General features: G+C 39.5%; 1 protein-coding gene across 3 annotated transcripts in view; it reads right to left on the bottom strand.

The window, feature by feature from the left end:
• RALGAPA1 (Ral GTPase activating protein catalytic alpha subunit 1) overlaps positions 1 to 10,277 on the bottom strand; it is a 200,366-nt gene that overhangs the window by 47,616 nt on the left and 142,473 nt on the right. For all 3 annotated transcript variants that reach the window (XM_018554588.1, XM_018554585.1, XM_018554587.1), the window contains exons 37-38: positions 4,630 to 4,788; positions 3,294 to 3,421 (exon numbers count right to left, since the gene is read on the bottom strand). In XM_018554588.1, coding sequence (XP_018410090.1) covers positions 3,294 to 3,421; positions 4,630 to 4,788 — 287 coding nt within the window. The remainder of the gene's footprint in view (positions 1 to 3,293; positions 3,422 to 4,629; positions 4,789 to 10,277) is intronic.

Below are 10,277 nucleotides of genomic sequence, written 5' to 3'. Positions count from 1 at the left end.
CAGATCTCTGCTTCATCAGCTTCTTTTGGGGGGTCCTAGGTGACATTAGGGGTCTTGGAGACCCCTGATGTCTCCATAAAGAGGACCTGTCACATATTTTGCTATCACATAAGGGGGTTTTATTAGCCCCCGTATGTGATAGCAATAAAGTTTAGTGGAAGTGGAAAAATGAAGTCCCCCCTAAATTTAAAGTTACACATAAAAAAGAATAATAAATCCGATCTTTTATATTTTACCAAAAAACTGGGTAATAATACATGTTTCCTAACATAATGTAAAAAAAAAACTTTTTTTTTTCCAAAATTTTCTGTAATTTTTCCTAATTATAATAAAAAATAAAAACCCCAGTGGTGATTAAATATCACCAAAAGAAAGCTCTATATGTCCCTAAAAAATGGTATAAAATTAATTTCAGTACAGCGTTGCATGACGGAATAAACGTCAGTCAAAGTACTGCAGCGCTGAACACTGAAAAATGGCCTGGCCAGGAAGGGGGTCTAAACACCTGGTCTTGAAGTGGTTAAAGCAACCTTGTATTAAAAACTACTCCTACCTTGCCACTCTGATCTGTCACTGCTGCCCCCTGAAGGGCAGAGGAGATCGGCCAGCACAGACAGTAATAAGCCACCCCCAGAAGAGGGGAGATATGCCATACCATGAGGGAGTGGGCGGTGCTAGGAAACTGACACTTTCTGGAGCGTCTATACCCTAGCAATTCCAGAAGTACACTGGTAAGAAATTATCATTTATGGTAAGAAAAAGCATTGAATTAAAAGAAAAAGTCCAAGAAAAAACAAAACTAAATTAACCTTTTAGCAGATGTGTTATAATCCACATAGTAGGCCTGAACATTATTTAAAACCCCCAAAATGTTATGAGAGGAATTTATCAACACTGGAGCAGACAAAATCTGGAGCAGTTGTGCATGATGACCAATCAGCTGCTCTGTTTCATTTTCAAAGCTTAACTGAACAAACTGAAGAGAGAAGCTGATTGGTTGCCCTGGGCAACTGCTCCAGATTTTGATAAATCTCTATATATTTTCTGAAAACAATGACCCTGCAGAATAAAATGGTGGCAGTTGCATGTAACACGATATTAGCGCAACTCTTTATTAAAACCAAAAATTTAGTAAAAAATACACTCGAGTTAATTTTAGTGCCCAAAAACACAATATACAGTGCTTTCAGGAAGTATTCAGACCCATTTCACTTTGCTAAGTTTTTTGTTATTTTGTTATATTGCAGCCTGATACTACAGTTGTTTACATTTTATCTCATTAATCTACACTCAGTACCCCATAATGACAAAGTGAAAACAGAATTTTAGAAATGTCTGTGAATTCATTAAAAAGAAAAAACTGAAATATCACATTACTTAAGTATGCAGACCCTTTACTCAGTACTTTGTTGAAGCACTTTTGGCAGCAATTACATCCTCAAGTCTTTGGGTATGACGCAACCAACTTTGCTCAACTGGATTGAGGAATTTTCTGCCATTCTTCTTTGCAATTCTCTCAAGCTCAGTCAGGCTGGATGGGAACTGGTGGTGGACAGACTTTTTCAGGTCTCTCCAGAGATGTTCAATAGGGTTCAAGTCAGGGCCCTGGCTGGGCCACTCTAGGACATTCACAGAGTTGCCCCTTAGCCATTCCTGTGTTGTCTTGGCTGTGTGCTTAGGATCATTGTCATGTTGGAAGGTGAACCTTCAGCCCAGTCTGAGGTCCTGAGCGCTGTGAAACAGGTTTTCATTGAGGATATCTCTGTACTTTGCTCCATTCAGCTTTCCCTCAACCCTGACCAGTCTCCCAGTCCCTGCTGCTGAAAAAGTACTCCACAGCATGATGCTGCCACCACCATGTTTCACTGTTGGGATGGTATTGGGCAGGTGGTGAGCAGTGCCTAGCTGGGCTGCAGGGATGGTTGTCCTTTTGGAACTTTGTCCCATCTCCACACAGGATCTCTGCAGCTCAGTCAGAGTGACCATTGGGTTCTTGGTCACTTCTCTTACCAAGGACCGCTGAGCCCCGCCCGCCCCCAGCTGTTTGCTCAGTTGGCCGGGTGATCAGCTCTTGGAAGAGTCCTGGTTGTGCCAAACTTCCATTTGAGAATTATGGAGGCCACTGTGCTCTTGGGAACATTCAGTGCAGCAGAATTTTTTGGTAGCCTTTACCAAATCTGTCCCTTGCAATAATCCTGTATCTGAGATCTGTAGACAGTTCCTTTGACCTCATGGATTTTGCTCTGATACACTATGCATTTCTAGCGGTGAGGCCTCATATAGAGAGGTGTATGCCTTTCCAAATCATGTCCAATCGATTTAATTTACCACAGATGGACTCCAATCAAGGCATAGAATCATCTCATCAACGATCAAGAGAAATGGGAGGTGCCTGACCTAAATTTCAAGTGTTGTTGCAAAGGGTCAGAATACGCCAATAATGCGAACTGCTTGCGCCCATGAATTGGCGACAAACTATGGTACCCCAAATTGCCATAGGCGACGCCTTAAAAGCCGGTACAGGTCACCAGTTTAGAGATATCCATGAATACAGGCCCTAGAATCATTCCTCTCACTGTGGCGCACACGACAATACCTAACATGTAGCAGGATTGTCGTTTTTGTACATAGGTGCACCCAACGCCCGTTTGCATTAATACGTTTGCGCTCGCGGGGGACTTTAAAAACTTTTTAAAATAATTTTTACTATTATTATTTTATTTTTTAAAAACTTTTTTTACTTCACTGAATTGCTATCACATAGGGGGGCGCAAAATCCCCCTATGTGACAGCATACTAGTGTTGACAGGTACTCTTAAGATGACATTAGGAGTCTATTAGACCCCTAGTGTCACCTTTCTATTTCAAAGCGCTCCAATAGCTTCTTGCCTGGCTTCTGCACCCGAGCAATGACAGCTGAAGGACCAGCATTGTTTCCGGCTCCATTCAGCGGGGAGGAGATCAGTGATGTCAGATGTTTGACAGAAATACAAATCGCATAGACAATATGTATTTAGCAATTTGCATGGAGATCAGCTTTCAGGACCTGGGTTGCCATAAATTGCTTCAAATAAAGGAAGAGCCATCCTTTTCAACAAAGAAGCTATCATTTTGTCCCATCCGCCCTCTATATCTCATGAGGAAACTGTGACCCATGGAATAAATGGCTTAAAATGCAGGACTCAATGAGAAAATAGCATATCTCTAAGAATGAGCATATCAACCTTTAAATTGTGAACTGAAAAATGATTTATACATTTTTTTTTAACTCAAACTCCATGCAAAAAGGATACAAATTCTGATAGAGCGGGATGAGAGATTTAAGAGCTCGGCTGGCATTAATGGCTGTCGCTCTGACCAGGCCTGGAAGGATTTTGCCATTTACAATGGCTCCATCGAAGAGTGGTCCAAAAAATGGGATCTGTGTAGGAGACCAATGTTAAATAGAAACCATTTACATTTTCCAAATCACAATACAAAGGATGTAACTGTCATCAGTGCTGTGTGGCCCATAAACATTGTCATGTGTGAGGCATTCAACCCAGCAGCTGCTGAGGATCAAAAGAATGTGTAGAACAGAAAACCTTGTCAAATAGGTAACAATAGCATTATCCTGACCATATAACCCAACCAGGTACCAACATGTTAGACCTGAATTTTAGGAGTATTAAACAACATCCTGATTAGAAAACCTGGCAGAAACAGTATTGGCAACAGATGTGTTTTTTGATCAACAAAGCCTGCGTGATAATTAAAAAAGCCACTAAATAAAGCGTTTGACTACAGTCCTGCCATAAAACAATGGCATTTACCCAGAAGTCTTTTCCTTTGCAAATGTATTACAATACATATGGACAGGACTAAACAAATATGTCTTTCAGATTTTACACCATAGACTGCTGCATACGCTCACCACTGCTGTTGCAAGTCTCTCTATTAAAAGATACGCTTCTGCTTGAAACAAGTGCAAATTAACCCCGGGCAATAATTTTTATAGTTAAACTGTCAGCTTTACCTTTTTGTGACTGAAGCTGAATATTACTTGTATCTGTGTAATGCTGGAAACCCCCTGTGAGGGTAGCGCCTTTTACTGAATGGTTTTATGGACAAACAGATTTGGGCAAGTGACCTAAACTGGCTGTGCGGAGTGCACTGTCTGTCAAAAATCTCACACTAGATGCAAAGAGGTCAAAGAGTCTGATCCAGCCACACCTGACAGAGCCAAAGAGGACTCTGATGAGGACTTTCTTTAAAGTGCATGTTAGAATTTTTTGGGAAATTGCAGTGTGTGTCCCTGCTTGGGAGATTCACCACTCCAATTGTCCAGGTGACCACTGCCACAGAGTCAGAATGTAAGAAGACATCCTAAATTATAAGAGTTGTCAAAAGAGTGAGCTGAAAGGAAATGATCAAATCAGGACGAATGTTTGGAGATTTCCTCTCACTTTCGTCTTGCGTCTTCAAGAGCGTAAGCGAAGGTAAATCTCCCGCAGGATACAGACTGCAAAAAAATAATAATAGGGGTTTTAACCCTTCCTTACTCTATTGAAAACAAAAAAGGTTTTAGCTATACATACACTTTAATCCCTACGAAATAACTGAAATAAGACTGACAGGGTTGTGACTTACATCTGGTTTCTTCATGATCTGGATGCTGAACATGTGATTCTTCATTGGATAAATAACCAGTAGCACATCTCCAAATTCAGTGGGTATAATGCCACGACGATACTCCCGACTGTGCTCTGACCACACGATATGTACCTCATCATTGCCAAGGTGGCGAAGCTTTGGAGAAAAAGGAAATTAAAACAGACATTAAGATGTGAACAAGTATAAGTGGGAATAAAAATGAAAGTCAACCATTATTACATTGAATTTGCCGAAGAAAATGTAATCTACTTTGCTGTGTTAAGTTCAATAAGAGCAAAGCAGACAATGTGTAAATGTGAAAAATGTGGCATGCTGAACACGGTAGGGAACTTTTATAACTTGATTATACACAAGCTGGTGTGCAGGGACTGGGAAACGGAATTAGACTGACAACACTGCAATAAAAATATAACTGGCTGGATAAGGAGAGAGACGTAGATTACTCACATATTTAAAGGGTGTTTAACAAGAGAGAGGGAAGACTTCATACATGCACGTGTGTCCACAGGCAAAGACACCTAACAAATACCTTGGAATGGCTACAAGTCAGGATCTTAACACTTAAGACTCTTTCAAACCATGAACGGTGGTGTTTTCCAGCAACTGAACAAAGCCAGTCACTGCTAGGGCACAAAGAAAACAATTGATTTCTATATGTCCTGTTCACACCGCAATGGAGGTGTGATGAGTGGTGTGAAACAGACATGCTAAATTTTTTTGCAGCACACTGGATTGCACCACAGTATTTAGACCTGAATACAGTGTACACTTTAAATAAAGTTTAAAAAAAAGTCAATAGTGTGACACTGACACCCCCGCAGTATCACACTGAGTGTTTTAGCGTGTGGGCTAGTGTGAACAGACCCTCAAAGGATAGGTTAAGACAATTTTTCTGAAGCCATTTAAAAAAAAATTAGTTCTGTAGTCAGCACTGATGATATATCTGATATAACCTGATTCAACTTTGCCCTTTGGAACTGCATGAGCATAGCTGGATTACGAATGATAATTGTTCCTTTACGAACGATAAACGAACAATGTGTTCCTTTTCCAATTTATGACTGGAGGGGTTTTCTAAGTGACACATTGGAGTACAATCGGAGGCAAGCACATATAAAGATACCATTGGTCACTGCTTTGTCTTTTAAAGAGAGCACCCAACAAGATAATAATATTCCATTCCAATATAATATTGCCGTGAAGAGGCTATTCCCTCCAAACTATTGAGTTCAGGTGTTTCCAGTGAAAAGTACTGGTAATGCTATAGCATACAAAGACATGGGATTGCAGGCGGTATAATACAATAAATTGAATAAAAAACACAGACACCAAACTGTGGAAGAAATTGGCCGCGACACTTTTATTGGGTTAAATGTTAAATTAAAGTTTATTCAAACTGTTAATAGCTTAAACACAAAATCCAGTTAAACCAAACATAAATTGCTAAGTCATCAAGACCCAAGCAATATATAATCACTCATAAACCAGACTTAAAGTCCCCTTCCTAAATGGAAGTGACAATATCATATAAAAAGCCGCAACAAAATATTCAATGATTAAAAGAAGGGAGGGCGGGTGGGGAGCTCACTGTGTTGCAAGTACAGCCAAGTGACCTTGTCCTTGACGGATCCTCTTTATATAGGCACCAGACAGCGACCTGGAATCTTCAAGAAGGGGCAGGAGACAAAGATTTTCCTGCCTAAACAACTAACAGGTAAGCCTTAAAGGGGAAGTGTACCTAAAAAAGACTCGGGGGAAGAAAAAACCGGGACAGAAAACCAAAAAGGGGAGGAGAAAAAATGGGCCACCTCAATGCCATTAAAGTGGGCCCAAATAAAATGGGGCCCACTTACCCGCCGCCCACTGTATATACACGGGCGGACGTGCTTGAATGTAATTTTTTTTCTGCTACCGGCTGTTACCTACAAGCGTTGTGTAATATCGATTGTATCACAACTTCTTAGACACCCCTGATGTCTCCATAAAGAGGACCTGTCATTGTATATTGGCTATCACATAGGAGCCCCCTATGTGACAGCAATAAAATGTAAAAAAAAAAAAGAAAAGGAAAGCTTTTTACCCAATTTTTAAGCTCGACATGTTTGGTGTCTACCTGACGTGACCACATCTTTTATATTTTTTACCAAAAAATTGGGTAAAAAAAAATGTTTTATAACATAACGTAGGGAAACAGTTTTCAACATTTTCGGGACTTCATTATATAGTAAATATTAAAAAATAAAAACCCCAGTGGTGATTAAATACCACCAAAAGAAAGCTCTATCTGTCCCCCAAAAAAGTGATAAAATTAATTTCAGTACAGCGTTGTATGACTGAATAAATGTCAAACTACTGCAGCGCTAAATACTGAAAAATGGCCTGGACAGGAAGGGGGTTTAACACCCCAGTAGGCAAGTGGCTAAACATTTGAGACAATTATGCCCCTCAAACCTTCTGGCACCAGTTTAGGGAAAGCCCTTTTCTATTCCGGTATGGCTGTGCCCCTGTGCACAACACCAGATCCTTAACTAGTTTGGTGTGAAGAAACTCAAGAGGCCTGCACAGAGCCCCGACTTCAACCCAACTGAATAGCTTGGGGATGAATTGAAACACTGATTGCGAGCCAGGACTTCTCATCTGCCATCAGTACTGGACCTTACAAATGCTCTTTTGGCTGAACAGACGCCAATTCCCACTGACACACTCCAAAAACTTGTGAAAATTTTCCCACAAGATTGGAGATTATAGCCGCAAGGGGGGACCTCCATATTAATGCCTATGGATTTGGGATGAGATGACCAACAAGCTGAAGAAGGAGTGATGGTCGTTGTCCACTTTTAGCTTGTCATACTTTTAGCCATATAGCGTACTTTGTGAAAGTTAAGCAATCAGCATATGTATATATTAAGTCAACTTCAGAAACCTTTTACAGCGGCTGTATTATTTTTCCCATGTGACTGAAGGGGTTGTTTAAGTGACCCATTACAAGTAAAGACAAACACATAAAAGGATACCAGTGGTTGCTTTTGCAATTGGAGAGGCAATTCAAATACTGTGCGTTACAAACAGCAGTCAACAAGAGAATAATATTTAATTCCATTAACACTGATGTGGAGACGCTACTATATATCTTGTACATAACTTACTAGGTTCACAACTATTTATCTAATGTGTAGCTGGCTGAAATGACTTTCTCTGTTCACTGGGTAAAATCAATTTTAGATTGGAACGGATATTTATGGATTCAATGTTTTGACAATATAAACTGGGCCCTACATATTTGAAACACTTTAGTTGATTTGTGATGTATAAAATAATGCAAAAGAAACGCATAAAAATAATGTAGATTTGTTTCTCCTATAAATGATCCCAAGAGCAATCCCCCCCCCCCCCTTCCCCAATTTATTTTAAACCAGTGACAAAAATGCAGCTTTGAATGGTACAATAGAACAGGTCAAAATCATACAAATAATAGAAGGATAATTGTTAGCATTTACATATTCTTTAAACCTTGTAAAGGTCAGCCATTTTGTTGTGTAAACCCAGAAAATGTAGAAAATGCTGAAACAGATACTAGAATATTAAAAAGTTCAATATGAAAAAATTCAATATGGCAATGCTCAATAGAAACAATTCAATTAAAAATTCTCTATTTTCTTCCCAAATAGTAACATCATTGTAGAGCAAAGTACCATTACAATTTATAATTAAGATGACTGGTTCATTCCATCTCCCATTTATCGCTACATGCCAATGTTAACACAATTTCAATCAGATTTCTTTCTCTTGAAATGTTCCTGTGAATGACTTTATCTCCAATACTCTGTCCTGCTGTGCAGCATCATCTTCTCATTTGGGTTCCTGTGATGCATCTTGTGCTGTCAGACCTTATACTAAGTTAACCTAAGAGAAATGTGAAATGGAACCTGGAGGCAAGACTGAATGCAATTGTCATCCAATAACTCTAATCTAAGATAGAACTGGCTGCCAGCACTGTTGTTCATGGATTTTTGCTCCCTAGACACTGTCACAAGCAAAGTGGACCTTGACAGAAAGGCTGTGGAAACAATTCACATGACACAATGTAAATAGAAAATGTACTTACATGGAATTTATTTCATTTTATTTTGTTGTAAATACAGTGACCCAACAGATCTATGGTACTGCATTTCCAATTCATTTGTCCAGGCTAAAGGGCCAGTCATTTTTTAAAGTCTTATCCATCACTTTGTAGAAGTACATTTTTTTAATATTTCCCCAAAATAATTTTTAATGTCATTGTAAACCCTAACTGAATGACATTTAGTTTGCTTAAAGTGAACCTGTGCCCAGACTATGCACATGATAATGAATCTTATTGTGTAGCATTATTCTCAGCATACAAACCAGTCAGCTACCGACATGTTAGACTTAGACCTGAATTTCAGGTGTATTATAAAACAACCTGAAGAGAAAACCTGGCAGAATTGCCACAAATGTGTTTTCTGATCAACAAAGCCTGTGTGATGATTTAACAATCCAGTGAACATTATTATCCCTTTCCCCCAAATTGACTCAGCTCCTTATTCTTCACAGAGTGTGAATTTCTCCACAGGATAGGATTCCGATCAGATCCATTTTGTGGAAGATGTAGTCAACCCCAGGGAAATCTTATACATCTCCTGTGGCCATGTTACTAGTTAAAAAGATACTGGATGGGAGTTGTCTCTACTTTCAGTGATATATATGGTATTATTCTAAATCCCCTATCATGTATCCAAGAGTACATTTCATTTCTACCACTCTTGATGATCATCTATCTTTGGCGATCAGAAGTTCTCTATTTACACCTAGGATGACAGCAGTGAAATGGTTATCCCTGAACCCATCCACAGTGGTTAAATGAGCTCCGTAGAACCATACCTTTGTGAAAAACATTACTATTACTTAATACGTTTATAATTAATAAATCTGATTTTAAAAGAAATCCAGTGAATGGTGCATTTGACTAATTCCTCTATTACTCGATTAAAAGAACTGAAATCCCAAGACTGGAAAGGGCAGGCCAAGCACAAGATGCAAAGGAAAGGTTTAGATGGTGCTGGATGACCACAAAATGAGGCAGGCTCTTCCTGCAGCTTCTCATGCACACTGTGAATTCAGAGTAATTTCAGTACAGAAGAAAACCCTGTACAACTGAACAAGACTGAGGGCAAGCCTGGAGTTCAGCTTTAAGCTGATGATGTTAAAACTTTAATGTTCACAGTATGGGCACAGGCTACGGGCTAAATGGGGGGGTGGGGGTCAGATGGTGATAACAGTGGATCACACTTGATAATGTGTGGTGAAAGGTCCACTTATAGGTCACCATAGGAAGCCTGTGACAGGGTGACACAATTGGTAGAAAGGGAAAGATCATTGTGCCTGAACAAAAACCTCCATGACATGACCACCAATACTGAAAATTACATAAAGCCTTACATAAAGCCTATACTAGATTTTAGTGATATGGTTTATAAGTACTTGAAGCAACTATTTTCAAGAAGAAACAGTTGTCCTAATGCCTGGCTATAAGTCTGCTCTACCATGGGCAGCTTAAATAAGAATGCCAAACATTTTCTAAGGGTAGGAGTCAGGAAGGGGAG

This window comes from Nanorana parkeri, unplaced genomic scaffold (assembly GCF_000935625.1).
Source record: "Nanorana parkeri isolate BGI_ZX_2015 unplaced genomic scaffold, ASM93562v1 scaffold165, whole genome shotgun sequence".
Taxonomy (NCBI): domain Eukaryota; kingdom Metazoa; phylum Chordata; class Amphibia; order Anura; family Dicroglossidae; genus Nanorana; species Nanorana parkeri.
The sequence above is the reverse complement of the archived record's forward strand: the minus strand, read 5'-3'. Positions and strand labels throughout refer to the sequence as shown.